This window comes from Nomascus leucogenys, chromosome 8, assembly GCF_006542625.1.
Source record: "Nomascus leucogenys isolate Asia chromosome 8, Asia_NLE_v1, whole genome shotgun sequence".
NCBI classification, from domain to species: Eukaryota; Metazoa; Chordata; class Mammalia; order Primates; family Hylobatidae; genus Nomascus; species Nomascus leucogenys.
This window is the reverse complement of record NC_044388.1, coordinates 112,272,941-112,291,445: the sequence shown is the minus strand read 5'-3', so window position 1 is coordinate 112,291,445 and position 18,505 is coordinate 112,272,941. Positions and strand designations below refer to the sequence as shown.

Below are 18,505 nucleotides of genomic sequence, written 5' to 3'. Positions count from 1 at the left end.
TTCTCCTGCCTCAGTCTCCTGAGTAGCTGGGATTACAGGTGCGTGCCACCACACCCGGCTGATTTTTGTATTTTTAGTAGAGATGGGGGTTCTCCATGTTAGTCTCTAACTTCTGACCTCAGGTGATCCACCCACTTCGGCCTCCCATAGTGCTGGGATTACAGGCATGAGCCATCATGTCTGGCCGGCTTTTTTCTTTTAGCTGAGCCAGCATGGGATCTTTCTGTGTTTATGTCTGCCTAGGTTTGCCAACAGCCTCCCAATCAACGACCCTCTGCAGACAGTCTACCAGCTCATGTCCGGGCGGATGCCTGCCGCATCCACGGTGAGTGGCACTGCCTGGTGGCTCGCACAGGCTCCACTGCCTGTATGGAGTTTGCTCATAGGTGATGCTGTCACAGGCCGTGAGGTGCCTCCTCATGCTGGTGAGCCCAGCTGTGTGGAATTGAAATGGCGCTGGTTTCCAGGGATGAGGCTTCATTTTGTTTTTCCTCACGTTAGTGCTGTGGAGACGAGAAATGGGGAGATTGGAGGCCGCACCTCGCCATGGTCTTGTCCAACTTGAACAACAACATGGACGTCGAGTCCAGGACGATGGCTACCATGGGCGACACTCTGGGTAGGTCAGGCGTGGAGATGGGCATCAGGCATCGCGGATGGAGCGCCGAAGGCCCGGTTGTCTGTGGCGCTGGCAGAAATCACAAGAACCTGGCCTTCTCGGTCCAGCTCACATCTCTGGTGCCTTCTGTGCGCATCCTTGACTTCTGCAAGCATTCCCAATCACTGAGACTCCGCCTCTTTGTCGATTCTCCCCAGCTTCAAAGGGCCTCTTAGATGCGGCACACTTTTGCTACCTTATGGCCCAGGTTGGATTTGGTGTTTATACGAAGAAAACTACAAAGCTTGTCTTAATTGGATCAAATCACAGGTAAAGAATCAAGTCGGTGTAGTCCTGTAAGTTTTCCTTTAAAAGTAAAACAAAATCCTTCTCCTTTAGTTAATTCAGAAATGGCCAGAATCATGTCTTTATTTGTCATGTGGTGGGACACACTTCTGGATGATTTGCTCCAAGGTTGACTATGCCAATAATTGGCCATTTTTTCCAAATCAAAATAATTCACTCCCTCTACAGTTTGCCATTCTTAAAGTTCGCAACCAACGAAGCAATCCAGAGGACGGAAGCCTATGAGTACGCCCAGTCCCTGGGTGCCCAAACCTGCCCCCTGCCTAGTTTCCAGGTAAGCAGGTGCTGCCAGCCTGCAGCTGTCGTGGGTGGGCAGGCAGTCAGTGCTAACGAGCTTTTGGTACTTAGATTTTTTGAATTGTTATGGAAAAAAATGATGTGAGTTTTTTGGGGGAGGATCTTGAGAAGACATTTGATCTAAAATACTAAGAAACAAGATCACATTGAATTGAGGCTTTCCATTTGCATTTGATTTCAATTATTTTCATGAGCTTTTTTTTTTTTTTTTTTTTTTTAAAGGAGACAGGGTCTCACTCTGTTGCCCAGGCTGGAGTGCAATGTTTTGATCACTCCCAGGCTCAAGTGATTCACCTCAGCCTCCAGAGTAGCTGGGACTACAGGCAGCAATACTAGGCTGCAGTAATTTTTTTTATTTTTTGTAGAAAAAAACTGTGTTGCCCAGACTGATCCTAAACTCCTGGGCTCAAGCAGTCATCCTCTCTCAGCCACCCAAAGTGTTGGGATTACAGGCGTGAGCCACCGCACCCGGCCTGTATCAGCTTTTTTTTTTTGACACAGAGTCTTGCTCTGTCACCCAGACTGAAGTGCAGTGGCACGATCTCCGCTCACTGCAAGCTCTGCCTTCCGGGTTCACGCCATTCTCCTTCCTCAGCCTCCCAAGTAGCTGGGACTACAGGCGCCCACCACCACGCCCGGCTAATTTTTTGTATTTTTAGTAGAGATGAGGTTTCACCGTGTTAGTCAGGATGGTCTTGATCTCCTGACCTCATGATCCGCCCGCCTCGGCCTCCCAAAGTGCTGAGATTACAGGCATGAGCCACCACGCCCGGCCGTATGAGCTATTTTTAATATTTGAGGGAGGTATTCTCTGATGCAGTATGGGGGTGGTGTATATAAAACATATATATAGAGAGGCTGGGCATGGTAGCTCATGCCTGTAATCCCAGCACTTTAGGAGGCCAAGGTGGGTGGATTACCTGAGTTCAGGAATTAGAGACCAGCCTGGGCAACATAATGACACCCTGTCTCTACCAAAAAAAAAATAGAAAAATTAGCCAGGCGTGGCAGCATGCACCTGTGTTCTCAGCCACTCGGAGGCTGAGGTGGGAGGATTGCTTGAGCCCAGGAGATTGAGGCCGCAGTAAGCTGTGATTGTGCCACTGCACTCCAGACTGGGTGACAAAGTGAGACCTTGTCAAAAAAAAAAAAAAAAGAATGAAGTATCTAGAGAATGTCTGTGGAGCAGCTCGAGCTGCACAGAAGGCAGTGGTCTCAGTGCCGCGCTCATGGGGCGTTGTGACCATGAGAGCCAAGTGGTCCCATGAAAGGGGCTGGGGGGAAAGCAGAATGAGTTACTTACCAGCTTAGTCGTTCACTTTGCTCTTGAAATCCCTCGGGAAACAGGGACTAGAACTGTGGTCAGCGGGCGTGGTGGGTGGGAGACAATGATGAGTGAAGTGTCCAGAAGAGTTCACAGCTCACAGGGCGATGCTCGGATGCAGGGGAGCCTCAGGGCAGTGCAAGGCTTTGTCCATCGGCGATGCTCAGACGCGGGGGAGCCACGGGGCAGCAAGGCTTTGTCCGTCGGGGATGCTCGGACGCAGGGGAGCCACGGGGCAGTAAGGCTTCTGTCGTTTCAGGTGTTTAAGTTCATCTACTCCTGCCGCCTGGCAGAAATGGGGCTGGCCACGCAAGCCTTCCACTACTGTGAGGCCATCGCGAAGAGCATCCTGACACAGCCACACCTGTACTCCCCGGTGTTGATCAGCCAGCTTGTGGAGGTGCTGCCGCTGGCGCCTGTCCTCGGGATGCTGTGCTGACTGCAGGGAAGGAGGGCTTGCCAGAGGCCCTGGGCAAGGGGGTTGTTGGTGATGGTTCAGACGCGCATTGTGGTAGGCGCTCGGAACCTGCCTCTTGGGCGGGTGAAGATCTTTGAATGGCTTCGTGTTTTGCGTCTTTGCCTGGGGACTCTCAGGCACCGTGTGCCAGCACAGAGCCTTGGCAGCAAGTTTCACAATCAGAAGGAACTGTCCGTAGGATACTCTTTTTTTATTGAGACGGAGTATCACTCTGTCACCCAGGCTGGAGTGCAGTGTGGTGCGACCTCGGCTCACCGCAACCTCCGTCTCCCAGATTCAAGCGATGCTCTTGCCTCAGCCTCCCAAGTAGCTGGGATTACAGGCACCTGCCACCACGCTTGGCCAATTTTTTGTATTTTTAGTAGAGATGGGGTTTCACCATGTTGGCCAGGCTGGTCTCGAACTCCTGACCTCAAGTGATGCATGCATCTGCCTTGGCCTCCCAAAGTGCTGGGATTACAGGCATGAGCCACCGTGCCTGGCCAGGATATTCTTATTTTGAGGCAGTTTAGTCTGGTGGTTGATAGCTTAAGTGTCCAGACTCCAGCAGCCTTTGCTTGAGTCTTGGCTGTACTGCTGCAGGCCTCAGTTTCTTCCCCTGTAAAACGGAGGCGGCGTGACTGACAGAGAGTATGGGAGGTGCCTGTGTTGCACCAGGATCTTCACCTCTTGTCAATAGTTCCATTTGTGAGAACGTGCTCGTGGGATACCCAAAAAAATGTATTAGGGACATTTTTAGACCCATTTCAAAGTTCAGAGAGTCATTCATGAGTCCTTAGGTGTTCATCTCCCACCTTAGTGGTTATGAACACAGGGCCAAACTTGTGTTCTGCCCCCCTCTGCCCTGCTCTGCATCCCCCAAATTCCCGACGAAAGCATGCAGACATTCCCCGGGAGGGGGGGGGGTCCAGCTTTTGCTGAGTCGGGTCCACATGGTCAGGTGGTAGTCTCGGGCCAGGCCTGTTCCAGGGGGGTGCCCAGCGCTGCCAACCCAGTGCCCGTGGGCCAAGAGGTTGTCTACAGCAACTTCCCAGTCACCCAGCGTCCCGTGTGCTAGGTGTCACCTAAGCACATACTAGAAACATGTATGCGGCTTATTAAACTTTATCGCCAGTGAACACTGAAGCTGCATTGCCCGGGCATTTTGAAGACGGCTCACTTGCCATCACCCAGTGGTGACAGGGGCCTCTGATTTTTGCCTGTGTCTAGATGGCTTCCCAGTTACGACTCTTCGATCCCCAGCTGAAAGAGAAGCCAGAAGAGGAGTCCTTGGCCGCACCCATGTGGCTGGTTCACCTGCAGCAGGTGGAGCAGCAGATTAAGGTACAGCCTTGGCTTGGGGTGGCACAGAGGCGTCTGGCAAGGTGGCTTCTGTCCCTGTCATTTCCGCACTGAAAGTATGTATCTAAAGACAGTATAACTGCAAATGCGTGCCTGGGAGAATTCCCTAATTCCCCAGAAAGGGCGTTGAGTGCCTCCTGTCCTGAAGTAGGGACACAGCAAGCGCGGTGGTGGTGGGCGGGCCGTGCTGCAGTGCAGCCACAGGCGGCTTCCACAGGGCCGGTCTTGTTCTCCCTCAGGAGGGGGCTGGAGTATGGCATCAGGACGGAGCCTTCCCGCAGCAGTGTCCCGGCACACCGAGCTCCGAGGTGGAGCAGTTGGACGGGCCAGGACTCAGTCAGCCAGCGACCCTGGGGATCGCCAACCCGCTGCTGGCGGTGCCTGCACCGAGCCCTGAGCACTCGAGCCCGAGCGTGCGGCTGCTGCCCTCAGGTGAGCCCAGGTGCGCGGCTGCTGCCCTCGGACATGCCCTGGCTTCCTGCGGACTGAGCCATGGCCTGCGCCCTTGCCTCCTGGAGAACTGCTTTCAGATGTGGACTGTTGGAGGCAGTGTCTCGCATCACCGCGGTGGTTGTGGGGCTCCTCGGTCTCCTCCCTCTTCCCTTCATGCTTCCTCCCGTGATGAGCCCATGGAGGGGAGGCTCGTGGCTTTCCATGTCCATAAATACCCATGTGCTGGCGACACTGCCCTGAGCGCCCGCTGCTGGCCCAGCCTCCCCGCTTGCTTCTCTGGGAGCCTCAGCTGCACTGTGTCTGGGCGGCGCCCTCGGCTGTGCCCCTCTGTAGCCTGCTTCTCCCTGTTGGCCCTGTCGGAGGAAGGGCCAGCCCAGAGCTCCAGGGAGTCAAGTCCAGATGCCCCCTCCTCTCACGCGCTTCTCGGCTTCCTTCGTCAGTGAACCTCGCCAGCGCAGCCTGCACGCAGGGCCGCATGCCTGGATGAGCACGGCTCCTTCCTGCTCGCCTCCTGCTTCTTCCCCAGACCCTCCAGGCTCTCCATCTCACCTGAGGACAAGCCAGGTCCTCACGGTGGCCACAGGCCCTCCAAGGCTTGGCCCTAAGCCCTCCTGCCCTGGTGCCGTGTCCACTCCTACGCTGTGGACCAGCCACACTCCTGATTTGGGCCCACTGCCCACCCTCCCTGCCTGATGTCCACTCTGCTTCGTCCTCAGACACCGTTACCACTTCCTGGTTGATTGCTCTCCTTAGCGCTTTCTCTTCTTACTCAGTTCATCTGTCCCGACCCCCATGAGGACCCAGCATTTCTTTTGTTCTTGAAGCATCCAGGGCCCAGCATGGTGCTGGTAGGCAGCAGCCCTCCCAGGTTTTATGTTGAGTCGGAAGAATGAATGAATGAATGAATGAATGAGTGGCCTGTTTGACCACTGGCCATGGAGGAGGAGACTCGAGTCTAGCAGAGCTCTGTGCCAGGCAGCCGCCATGGGCTTGCGTTTGGGCTGGGCCGTGCCCTGGAGCCCACGTGGTGCTCTGACTGCACAAGTGTTCATCCTGCCCCCACCCCTAGAAAAGGAAGCTAATATTCTGCTTTTCTCCAAACCACTGATGGTTCGGGTGGGGTGGTGGCTTCAGGGCTTTTTGCTCTGTTGGACCTCCCTTATAAAAGAAATGGGGCTGTACAAAATAACTTGTCATAAACATGTTGAGTGTCAGCTCCTTCCAGTGACTCAAGCTACCCTCAGTAACCCCAGACCTCTTCTCTACTGTTCCCATGCAGCTCCGCAGACGCTCCCTGACGGCCCATTGGCCAGTCCTGCCAGGGTGCCAATGTTCCCAGTGCCACTGCCCGCGGGGCCGCTGGAGCCGGGTCCTGGCTGTGTGACCCCAGGGCCTGCACTTGGCTTCCCAGAGCCCCCTGGGCCTGGCCTCCCGCCTGGTGTGCCACCTCTGCAGGAAAGGAGACACTTGCTCCAGGAAGCCAGGAGCCCAGACCCAGGTGGGGCTGCAGAGATGCTGTCTCGAGAGCAGAAGCAGCATGTGGTGTGGTGTTTGTGGGGATTGGTGGAAGAGACTGAAGTTATTTGAGCTTGAAACAACTTACATTACTTGTCTTAATGTAGACCAAAAATTCTGGAAGTTACAGACTGGATGGGTTCAGAGTCTCACTACGGTAGCAGTGTTAATGCCAGTTCCTTTTGTAACTTGGCTTTTTGTTATGAAGCTTAAATGGCCATTTGGGGCAGGGCATGGTGGCCATGGGTCTCCTGGGGTCTGTCTTTAGACGGCCCTCCTGAACGCCTGGTGAGATGCACAGGGGCAGGTCATGAACTTCTGTCTAGAACTCGATTTGGTGGATCTTGTCCCTGGTCTGTGCCTGTGTCTACATGTGTGTATATGGACAAAGCAAAACATAGGCCTAGCTTTAAAAATAAAAGAGTGTGCACACATGTGGGAAGATGTTCGGTCTTGGTTTCTGCAGATCATGCTGGTGTGGCGGTAGCTGGGTGGGAAGGTGGTGTGCCTGTTGATCTGTGTGCCACACATACGTCCCGCCTTCTCGTGACTGAGATCATAGTTGCTCTCTTTCCCATTGACAGGGATAGTGCCGCAGGAGGCGCCTGTTGGAAACTCACTTTCCAAGCTAAGCGAAGAAAATTTTGATGGAAAATTTGCTGATCTGGTACTTTGTCACATTTTCTTAAACTATTTGTTTTCCATAAAGTTCATTGAGTGGGCACCCAGACTCCTTGTTGAGTTGTAAGTAGGATGATGGTAGTGAGGACTATGAAATTGTTTCTTCAAGCGAAAGTGCTTCTAAATAGCTTTCATCCTTAAAATATGAAGAGTTGGTGAAAACACTGGTAGGGAAAGATGGGGAAGAGAGAATTCAGTAGTGTAAAAACAGTTACTTTAAGTAGAAGAAATACCCAAATATCATGAAATCCCCTTATTTTTAATTCTTCCAAAATGGGCACCTTCTCTGATTTCTACATCTCTTTCTTTTTTTTTTGAGATGGAGTCTTGCTCTGTCGCCCAGGCTTGAGTGCAGTGGTGCAATCTCGACTCACTGCAACCTCCACCTCCTGGGTTCAAGCAGTTCTCTGCCTCAGCCTCCCAAGTAGCTAGGACTACAGGTGTGTGCCACCACGCCCAGCTAGTTTTTGTATTTTTAGTAGAGACAGGGTTTCACCATGTTGGCCAGGCTGGTCTTAAACTCCTGACCTCATGATCTACCCGCCTCAGCCTCCCAAAGTGCTGGGATTACAGGTGTGAGCCACCAAGCCTGGTTTTTTTTTTTTTTCCCTAAGACATAGTCTCGCTTTGTCGCCTAAGTCGGAGTGCAGTGGCGCCATCTTGGCCACTGCAACCTCTGCCTCCCAGGTTCAAGTGATTCTCCAGCCTCAGCCTCCCAAGTAGCTGGGACTACAGGCATGTGCCACCATGCGTGGCTAATTTTTTGTATTTTTTGGTAGAGATGGGGGTTTCACCATGTTGGCCAGGCTGGTCTCGAACTCCTGACCTCAAGTGATCTGCCTGCCTCAGCCTCCCAAAGTGCTGGGATTATAGGTGTGAGCCACTGCACCTGGCCATCTCTTTTTTTTTTTTTTTTTTTTTTTGAGATGGAGTTTCACTCTCTCGCCCAGGCTGGAGTGCAGTGGTGCGATCTTGGCTCACTGCATCCTCCGCCTCTCAGGTTTATGCAATTCTCTGCCTCAGACTCCTAAGTAGCTGGGACTACAGGTGCTCATCACCATGCCCAGCTCATTTTTTTTGGTATTTTTAGGAGAGACGGGGTTTCACCATCTTGGCCAGGCTGATCTTGAACTCCTGACCTCGTGATCCACCCGCCTCAGCCTCCCAAAGTGCTGGGATTACAGGCGTGAGCCACCGGCCTGGCCGTCTCTTTTTCTACAGTAGAATTTCTTTTCTAATTTTTTGATCTCAGAAGAGGATGTCCTGGAATTCAGTAGAATTTCTAACATTTTCACTGGTTTTCCTGAAAGTGAGATTTATCTCATTAGACATGTTTGGTATAAATACCTCCTCTGTTTGCTCTACTCCTAACGAGGAGGGATGGTTGCATTTATACAGACCGCATTCTGGAACCTTCTTACAGATACCCAGCCCTTCACGGGCATCCCATCAGTAGGCGATTGCTAAAGTTTGAACTTGCATTAGGTGTTTTACCCTTTAAAATATTGTGTCCCTGGAAAAGTAAAAATTAGGGTTGAGCTATTAAAAACTGGGACTTGACCCAGGCATAAATATTTTAAAAAATCATTGTATCTTTGAGAACGCCCACTGCCCCACTCTGGCCAGTCTTCCTTCAGTGCATGCTCACGCTCCGTTTCTTCCAGCCCAGAATCTCCATCGAATGCCCGCGCATTTGCATTCTGAGTGCTGAGTGCTCCCAGACGGAGCTGCTTATTAAGTGCGGCTGGCTCTTCTCTAGTCAGGCCAGGCAGAGGCTCCGGGAGGCCCAGTCAAGGGGCTGCTCTCCCCAGCCCCCTTCCTGCCTCCCTCTGGTCACCGGAGTCATCCGGCCTCTCGGTGATGTATTTAGGGAACACGCCTGGGGAATTGCGTCCCCCGCTCTCTTTCGGTTCCTGTGAGGAGCCCCAGGAGAGCCTGTTCTGCATTTCCTGGCGACAGACCCCCTCGAGGACGGTGCCAGACGCGGAGGCTCCCCCAGGGTGGGATCGTGCCGACTCAGGTCCCATGCAGCCACCTCTGTCTCTCCCACCCGCTCCCGAAACAAAGAGACCCGGACAAGCAGCCAAGAAAGAAACGAAGGAACCTAAGAAGGTAGTACAGCCTGCCCACGGTGCGCCCGGCAGCCGGGAGGGTCTGGGCAGGAGGCACGCTTCCCAGAGCGCCGTCCTCTTAATTCACCACACATGCAAACAGCCTCCTGATACCAACAGCCGAGTGTCTACAGTGCACACAGCATGATGGGTGTCTGTGTATTTGTGCCTTCAGATAATAGGATAATAGCCCACCCAGGTCAGCATGGGGACACAGCCCGGTCCCCAGAGGTCCCCTCTGGCCATTACCTGTCAGACCCACCTGCAAGGGACCAGACAGCAGCTGCTCCTTTGTCACTGTGGTGTGTGCCTGCTGCTGGCTCATGGATCCTTTCTCCCAGCCGTGGACTTTGGGACTGCTTTCAGTGTGGGGCTGGAATCAGTCAGGCCCCAGGAGCCTCCTTGCGTATCTCTTGGCGAATGCGCTTGTTTTTCTTTTTTTTTTTTTTTCGAGACGGAGTCTCGCTCTGTCACCCAGACTGGAGTGCAGTGGCGCGATCTCGGCTCACTGCAAGCTCCGCCTCCCGGGTTCACGCCATTCTCCTGCCTCAGCCTCTCTGAGTAGCTGGTACTACAGGCGCCCGCCACCACGCTCGGCTAATTTTTTGTATTTTTAGTAGAGACAGGGTTTCACCATGGTCTCGATCTCCTGACCTCGTGATCCGCCCGCCTCAGCCTCCCAAAGTGATGGGATTACAAGCGTGAGCCACCGCGCCCGGCCGAATGCGCTTGTTTTTCTTAGGTGCGCGCCGAGGAGCTGAGGGTTTAGGTCGCAGGATGAGTGTGTGTTCAGCTTTAGGAGACACTGCTGAGCAGTTGTCCTAAATGGTTGGTTGGACCAAGTCACACATCCGGCAGCAGAGGACAAGGGCCCCAGATATCCCTCATCTTCACCAATACTGGGCAGTGCCAGTTCTTTAACTTAGCCGTTGTGCTGGGGCTGATGACATCTCATTGCGTCTTCCTCTGCATCTCCACGGCGAGGTGTGACGCTGGGCACCTTCTCTTGTCCCTGTTACCATCTCACCGCTCTTTTGGGGCAGTGCTTGTTCAAGTCTCTATCTTTTTTTTTCCATAAAGATGGGGTCTCACTATGTTGCCTAGGCTGGTCTCAAACTCCTGGGCCCAAGTGATCCTCCCGCCTCGTAGCTGGGACTGCAGGTGTAAGCCACCGCAACCTGGCTTTCCTCTCCATTTTTAATGGTGTTCTCTTAAGGACTTGCAGGAGTCCTTTCTGTATTATGGATATAAGTCCTTGTTAGGTGTATTTATTGTGATATCTTCTCCCAATCTGTAGATTATTTTTTTACTTGTAATGGTTTTTTTTTTCTTTTCTTTTTTTTTGAGACAGGGTCTTGCTCTGTCGTCCAGGCTGGAGTGCATTGGCATGATCTTGGCTCACTGCAACCTCCGCCTCCCAGCTTCAAGCGATTCTCCTGCCTCAGCCTCCTGAGTAGCTGGGATTACAGGTGCCCACCGCCACTCGCGGCTAATTTTTTGTATTTTTAGTAGAGACGGGGTTTCACCATGTTGGCCAGGCTGGTCTCAAACTCCTGACCTCAAGTGATCTGCCTGCCTTGGCCTCCCAAAGTACTGAGATTACAGGTGTGAGCCACCATGCCCGGCCTAGTAATGGTATTTTATGAAGAATATCATTCTTCATTTTAATAAAGTTCAGTGATCAGGTTTTTCTTTTATGGCTGCTGTCTTGAAAATAAACACACATTTAATTCCAAATTTGTGTGAGCTCTGAGATAAAACACAATACTTGAGCAGGTTTCCAGCACACAGGCTATCACAGGCCTCCCCAGGACAGCTTGTCTGGCCAGTAGAACTCACAGAGAAACAGAATTGAGGGTGTGTAGTAGCTGCTGAGGCTTCTCCTCTTTCTTCAGTAGAAGTGAAGTGCATCAGGCCGGGCATGGCGGCTCACACCTGTCACGCCAGCACTCTGGGAGGCTGGGCGCAGCAGCTCACGCCTGTCACCCCAGCACTCTGGGATGCCGAGGCGAGCGGATCATGAGGTCAGGAGTTCAAGATCAGCCTGGCCAAGATGGTGAAACCCCATCTCTACTAAAAATACAGAAATTAGCCATGCATGGTGGTGGGCGCCTGTAATCCCAGCTACTCGGGAGGCTGAAGCATAGAACTGCTTGAAACTGGGAGGCAGAGGTTGCAGTGCGCCGAGATCAGGCCATTGCACTCCAGCCTGGGGACAGAGCGAGACTCTGTCTCAAAAAACTAACAAAAATGAAGTGCATCATATGAAGAACAAAGTAAAGTTCCTAATAACCGAATTCTCCACGCATGGGAAACATAGAGGGGCTGTGTCTGCCTCCTACACACACTGACTTGGACAGCCCCCTTCCGCTTCTCAAAGGGGAGGATGTCGGAAGCTTTGTCAGTGTTTAGACTTGAAAAGTTCCTGAAGGCACGTTACTGTTCTGACCTATTTAAATTACAGTAAAATACACATAACAAAATGCACATTTTAACCATTTTCTGAGTGCACAGTTCTGTGGCACTGAGTACATTCATGCTGTTGTGTTGCCATCACCACCATCCATCTCCAAAACTCTCTCACCTTCCCAAACAGAAACTGTCCCCTTGAAACAAAACAACTCCCGGTTCCCTCCCACCTCTCCTGGTGTCTCTGGATCTGCTCCCCACCTCCATTCTCCTGGTGTCTCTGGATGTGCTCCCCACCTCCATTCTCCTGGTGTCTCTGGATCTGCTCCCCACCTCCATTCTCCGGGTGTCTGTCAATCTGCTCCCCACCTCCATTCTCCGGGTGTCTGTCGATCTGCTCCCCACCTCCATTCTCCGGGTGTCTGTGGATCTGCTCCCCACCTCCATTCTCCGGGTGTGTTTGTCGATCTGGCGACTGGGGCCTCACAGAAGTGGGTCCTGTAGAATTTGTCTTTTTGCCTCTGGCTTATTTCATGGAACATAATGTTTTCAAAGTTGTTCTTATGTTTTTTATATTTAGGGTGAATCGTGGTTCTTTCGTTGGCTACCTGGAAAGAAAAAGACAGAAGCTTATTTGCCAGATGACAAGAACAAATCGGTGAGTGCTGTCAAATACGCAGGGACGTCCGAGGAATTGTAATGATTTTTCTGTCACTTTCAGAGCAGACCTGAGTAGGTGTTTCCTGAAGTTTTGAAGTGTCATCATTAATCAGATTCTAATTCTGTTTAGGTTCAGTCTACTGACCTTTTTTCCTTTTAAAATCTTGGCAGATTGTTTGGGATGAAAAGAAAAACCAGTGGGTGAATTTAAGTGAGCCAGAAGAGGAGGTAAATTGTCATTCTAGTTCCCGTTGGGTGTGAGGTGTGAGTGGAGGGAACAGCCTCGTGTGGCCCTGTGATATTTGGGTGGCTGTTGCCCCTTTTGGAGCCTCCTGACTATGCCATCCCCATCCCAGTGGGTTTCTGTGCACACGGTGGGTGTCTGAAGCTGTGCTTCCCTCTGCAGAAGAAAGCCCCGCCCCCCCCTCCAACCTCGATGCCCAAGACTGTGCCAGCCGCCCCGCCTGCTCTCGCAGGGCTTCCCGGAGCCCCCGTGAACATGTACTCTAGAAGAGCAGGTGAGGGTGGCCTTGGAGTGGGAGCTTGCTCGAATGATTAACTGTCCCAGAGAGAGAGGCCGATGTGTAGCTGTTGTGCATGGGGAGGAGGTGATGGGTGTCACACCGTGGAAGGTAATGCTGGTGTCACGAGGAGGAATCCTTGGGGACGAGTGCAGCTCTCCAGAGCTTTGCGTGGCTCGGCAGCTGGTCTGCATTGACAAGCTGTGGGCGCAGCCATGTCCCATCCAGAAGCACAGGGCCTGTGCCACAGTGGGATGAGATAGGGAACCACCCCAGGGCCAAAAGCCAAAACACATCTGTGTAGAAAGGCGTCCTTGTCAGGGTTGGGCCACAACATGGCTTCCTGCACGTCCCTGTGTGCTTTTCCTCTGACACAGTGAGCGCAGAGCGTTTGGAAGCTGGAGGCCACCTGGTGCGTTCACCTCAATTTGCTTCCCTCCCCTTTGCAGCCGGAACCAGAGCTCGCTACGTTGACGTCCTGAATCCAAGCGGGACCCAGCGGAGCGAGCCGGCTCTTGCTCCTGCAGACTTTGTCGCTCCACTCGCGCCACTCCCAATTCCTTCTAACTTGTTCGTGCCAAGCCCAGGTAGGCAGCATGAGCACCAGCCCCTCCGGGTCAGCCCCCAGTCTCCTGACCTTTGACCCTCTTTCTATGAGTCTCTCCTAAATCTCCCGTTAAAAGAATGACCTGGCCACCATGCAGAGAGCCTGGGGTTGGTTTGTGTTTTTTTTTTTATTTGCCTGTTTCTGCATGAGTGTGCCGCGTGTGCATGAGTGTGCCGCGTGTGCATGAGTGTGCCGCGTGTGCAGCGTGAAACCCTCTTCCTCTCGGGGTGTCTTCAGTGAGACCCCAGGGACGTTCTGGACGGAATGATGGCCTCCTCACTCTGTCATCCCCAGATGCAGAAGAACCACAGCTTCCAGACGGGACTGGCAGGGAAGGGCCTGCAGTAGCTAGGGGCCTGGCCAATCCAGAGCCTGCCCCAGAGCCCAAGGTGAGCGGGTGCAGTGGGAAAGAGGGGAAAGGTACCCAGTAAGGAGGCACCTCCCCATCCTGCCAGACAGGGCCTTGCCTTCTGCAAGTCAGTACCCAGTGTGTACGCAGAGTGTTCCGTCTTAAACGCCTCGCACTTATGTATGATAGAGACGGAAGGTAGAATGCAGGGTGCCGGGTGGGACAGAGCTGTTTGGGAAGACAGAGATCTGGGGATAGTGGCGGTGATGGTTGCTCAGCCTGGTGAATGTGCTTAAAACTTAAAAATGATTAAAGTGGCAAATTTTATGGTATGTATATTTTACAATTTTTAAAATTGGAAAAAATAAAATTAATTACTCTAAGTTAAAGAGAAATTACCTACCAATAATAAAAGTATATTTTCATCCAAAAAAAAAAAAAAATGACTCCCATGTGAAGTAGAACAGCTCAGACCAGTCAGGAGTGGTGGCTCACACCTGTAATCCCAGCTCTTTGGGAGGCCGAGGTGGGCGGGTCACTTGAGGTCAGGAGTTCGAGACCAGCCTGGCCAACATGGTGAAACCCCGTCTCTACTTAAAAAAAAAAACAAAATTTAGCTGGGTATGGTGGTGGGTGCCTGTAATCCCAGCTACTCAGGAGGCTGAGGCAGAAGAATCGCTTGGACCCAGGAGGCAGAGGTTGCAGTGAGCTGAGATTGCGCCATTGCACTCCAGCCTGGGCGACAGAGCGAGACTCCATCTCAAAAAAAAAAAAAAACAAAATCCGCTCAACCGCTCAAACTGCACACTCTACGGTGGGACAGTCCTGGGCCTAATCCTATTCTCCATTCATCAGCTGTGTAAAGCATGGGACAGTCGCTCACCTCTCTAAGCCTCAGTTTTCCCCACTGTAAAATGGGAGTAACAGTAGCCCCAGATTGCACGCCTGTCATGGGCACACACAGGCACCTGGTAGAGAGCTGCCAGGGTCTAGAGCCAGCAGGGTTGTGCGACTGGACCCACGTGTGAGGCACTTTTCTTTTCACTTCTCTCTGAGTAGCACTTTACGTGGAAGAAGGCGTTTGTAACCCAGGCTAGAACAGTTTCATATTTTTTGGCCTGGTGTAAGAGACTGAAATTCCCTGGGATTTGGTCGCTGCAATTCTTCTTTTTCTCAGCAGGTTTTAAGCTCTGCAGCGTCACTTCCTGGCTCCGAACTCCCCTCCTCCAGGCCCGAGGGTTCCCAGGGAGGAGAGGTAAGGAGTGCTGACGCCAGGGCCCCCCGCAGCCCAGGCCTCCCCAGCAGCTCACTGTCCAGGCGCCTCTTCCTTTATGGAGGGCGGCACTGGGTAGGAAGAGGCAGTTTAGAAACAAGAGCACCTCGAAGGTGGTGTTCCTGGGGGAAAAAAATTGCACTTGTTTTAACTAAACTGTTTAGGAGCTCCAGGAGGGGTGCAGGGGGTTTGAGTTGTCGCCTCAGTTCCTGTCCTCTCCCCTCAACAGCACGGAATCGCCTTGAATTGTGAGGTGTCAGGAGGTGAAGCAGGCTTAGGCCGAGGCTGGACTTTTCCTCCCAGCCCTCCCCTAAGCTAATGGTTGTTTCGGGATAACAGCTTTACATTAAGACAGGAATCTTAAGCTAACACTGGCCTTTTTTCCCTTTTGAGTTATATTGATTCTAATGGCATCACAAAGCTTTTGAAATGGAACTGACAGCTTGGATTGGACAGTGACGCGCATGTTGACTTTGTCTGTGTTTTATGTGTGTTCTTGCTGTTTTGTAGCTTTCGCGCTGTAGTTCAATGAGTTCATTATCACGTGAAGTGAGCCAGCATTTTAATCAGGTACCTGCGGCTGGTGGTCCTCACTAACATGAGAGCTGGCGTGTGCCGCCTGTGTTCCTCAGCACGCGGTGCCGGTTCGCCGCGTGCGCTTTGCCACTAACCTCGCCCGTTGTCTCCCTCAGCGTCACGTGACCAAGGGTACAGGGTTCCTTTTTTTTTTTTTTTTGAGACAGAGTTTCACTCTTGTTGCCCAGGCTGGAATGCAATGGTGTGATCTCAGCTCACTGCAACCTCCACCTCCTGCGTTCAAGCGATCCTCCTGTCTCGGCCTTCCTGAGTAGCTGGGATTACAGGCATGAGCCACCATGCCCGGCTAATTTTGTATTTTTAGTAGAGATGGGGTTTCTCCATGTTGGTCAGGCTGGTCTCGAACTCCCGACCTCAGGTAATCCGCCCGCCTCAGCCTCCCAAAGTGCTGGGAATACAGCAGTGTTCCTTTAAACGGCCTTAAAGGGGATTTGCTGTTCAGTATCCACATACACGGAGCGACTGGATCGACCCTGAGGTGTCCTAGTCAATGAGTGGGTTCTGTCATTTTGCTCTTTCCAAATTGGTTTTTCCAATGACGGGCCTGGGTCGTGGCCTCGCCGAGCGAGTGTTTCCCCAGTCAGGATGCTCTCCTTTGGAAGGAAGATTGCTCCTTTCTGATCAAGCATGAGAACGTTGGTTTGAGGCTGGGGTGGGTGCAGCAGTGACGGTGTCCTGCCCCTAGTGTGGGAGAGAGGTGAACGAATGCTTCATCTTCTGCCTGTCACGGCACCAGCTGCACCGTGGCTCAGCAGAAAGGCTTGCGGCGACCCTTCCGCCTGCAAATGAGAGCCCTGGGCCTTGTGTCATGGCTGGAGCCTTAGATCTGCAGCCGTGGGCACCTCCTAACCACCTCGCACGCTCGGTGCCACCTCAGTGCTGTGTGCACCTTCCCATTGCATGTTCCGGTGCTTAAAACATTTGCTCTGCACGTTGCTTTGATTTTCACCATTTTTCTATGAACCATTAAATAACTAAATCCAGTGTTGCAAGAAGTGTCTTCGATCTGCTTCTGTAGCTTATTTAAAAGTACTGTAAATCCCACATAGAAGCGGTGTCTGTATCTGCAGTTGAAATGCCAGCTGCTGTGCAGCGCAGCCCCGCTGAGGTGACTTCTCTGTGCTTCTCAGGCTCCTGGCGACCTCCCTGCTGTAGGGGGCCCTCCCAGCGGGGCCGTGCCCTTCTACAACCCTGCTCAGCTGGCACAGGTGAGTGACTCCTACCTTTCCCCACGAGACCCTAACAAGTCCACTGACTTCCTGACCCTGCTGCTCAGTGATGGCAGCTTTCTTCCCTAGATTGTCTTTTTCTTTCTTTTTAAAAAATATATTTATTTATTTATTGAGACAGGGTCTTGCTATATTGCCCAGGCTGGAGTGCAATGGTGCGATCTCTAATCTCAGCTCACTGCAGCCATAATTTCCTAGGCTGAAGCAATCCTCCTGCCTCAGCCTCCTGAGTAGCTGGGACTACAGGTACAGTCAGCACACCTGGCAAATTTTTGTATGTTTTGTAGAGACAGGGTCTCACCTTGTTGCCTAGGCTGGTCTTGAACTACTAGGCTCAAGCGATCTTCCCATCTCTGCTTCCCAAAGCGCTGGGATTACAGGCTTGAGCCACCGTGCCCAGCTTCTCTTTTCTGAATGAAAGTTGCACACCTACTGGGTGGCAGTCCACAGGGCACTGCGGAGCCAGGCTGGGCCCTCCCCGGCTGCCATTTCTCCCTCCCTGCTCCTGTGTGGAGCTCTGTGTGGACACCAGGCCCTCCATGCTTCTGCATTCGCTTTGCCTTTTCCTAGGTTGTAGTTTGTAAAATGTGCTTGGCTTCCTACTTGTGTATCCCTCATTCAGCCCCCAGCTCTGCCACGTCTGCTGTTCTGTCCTCCTGGAGCCTGTGGTCTCGGAGCCGAGTGTGATCTCTCCTCCCTTGGCCTGGGCACCTGGGTCTCCCCAGAGTGGGTCCCCCAGCTTTGGAATCCTATGTTGCTGCCTTTCTTAGTTATTCTGTTTGTCTTGGTGACACACATCCTCTGGTAGCTCTTGCTTTTTTTGTATGTTTTTTATTTCTTTTTCCTAGTAGCTTCTTAACAGAAAGGTCCCAGGGTGACTTGGGAGAAGCCTTTCATGTCTGGAGCTGCCTTTCTTCTCCGGCCTATCTGGCTGGCTGGTAGAATTCTTGGGCCAGAGTTGCTTTCTTCAGAACTGCAAGTGGCCATAGGTTTCCTGGTGCCTGTGGTTGCTGAGACCCCAGGTCCGTTCTGCCTGCAGCCCCTTTCAGGGTCCGTTTCCCTGGGACCTGCAGGGCTCCACCCTCAGCGCCCCTGGGCCTGACTACATGCCCTTCAGCTGGGGACTGTTCTAGAATGTTTCCTGTGGTTTCCCTCCCTCAGCCTCTTCTCTCCTCCCCTCTCCCTTGCCTGTGGAGTATAGACTGGCTCCAGCGTAGGGGAGCTGAGCGGGGGCCAAGGTCTGGGGCCTCTTGGGATTCAGCCCCGTTGTCACCCCAGCCTCTGCCCTCACGGCCTCACATACTCCTGACTGCAGGCTTCCTGGGCTGGGGCCGAGGCTCCCAGGACCACTGCCCCCTGGCTGTCACCTGCTTTTCAGCATCCAGACTAGTCGATTTTGGTGTTGTCCTGCTCCCTTTACCATGTGGTTAGTGCCTTTACAAAAACTCCTTGACTTTCCCCTCCGTGAGGCTTTGCGAGGGAGCAAGAGCGGATGCCTGCATTGGCCGGCTGTCTGCACCTGGGGTCCCCGCGTCCCCTGCAGTAGGCCAGGCCTGGCCACCACTTGTCCCTGGACTCTGGACAGCCAGGCTGGCTCTGCAGAGCAGCTCTAGGTCTCATGGCCCTGACGAAACCGCGGCACCTCCTGGCCACCCTCACAGTAAACGTTGATGGTTAAGGACTCGGTGCTTTCAAG

At 52.7% G+C, this 18,505-nt stretch overlaps 1 protein-coding gene across 11 annotated transcripts in view; it reads left to right on the top strand.

Annotated features, from left to right (window-relative positions):
• Positions 1-18,505, top strand: part of SEC16A (SEC16 homolog A, endoplasmic reticulum export factor) — a 43,071-nt gene that overhangs the window by 22,650 nt on the left and 1,916 nt on the right. For 2 of the 11 annotated variants that reach the window (XM_030818198.1, XM_030818197.1), the window contains exons 13-30: positions 244-325; positions 502-619; positions 817-928; positions 1,133-1,238; positions 2,845-2,985; positions 4,273-4,386; positions 4,644-4,836; positions 6,137-6,355; positions 6,957-7,039; positions 9,013-9,165; positions 12,154-12,231; positions 12,405-12,461; positions 12,640-12,751; positions 13,204-13,341; positions 13,656-13,750; positions 14,888-14,965; positions 15,494-15,553; positions 16,711-16,942. In XM_030818198.1, coding sequence (XP_030674058.1) covers positions 244-325; positions 502-619; positions 817-928; positions 1,133-1,238; positions 2,845-2,985; positions 4,273-4,386; positions 4,644-4,836; positions 6,137-6,355; positions 6,957-7,039; positions 9,013-9,165; positions 12,154-12,231; positions 12,405-12,461; positions 12,640-12,751; positions 13,204-13,341; positions 13,656-13,750; positions 14,888-14,965; positions 15,494-15,553; positions 16,711-16,878 — 2,107 coding nt within the window. In that variant the 3' untranslated portion in view covers positions 16,879-16,942. Of the gene's footprint in view, positions 1-243; positions 326-501; positions 620-816; positions 929-1,132; positions 1,239-2,844; positions 2,986-4,272; positions 4,387-4,643; positions 4,837-6,136; positions 6,356-6,956; positions 7,040-8,717; positions 9,166-12,153; positions 12,232-12,404; positions 12,462-12,639; positions 12,752-13,203; positions 13,342-13,655; positions 13,751-14,887; positions 14,966-15,493; positions 15,554-16,710; positions 16,943-18,124; positions 18,229-18,505 lie in introns of those variants that run through there. The other 9 variants (XM_030818200.1, XM_030818201.1, XM_030818202.1 and 6 more) reach the window with 9 other exon arrangements.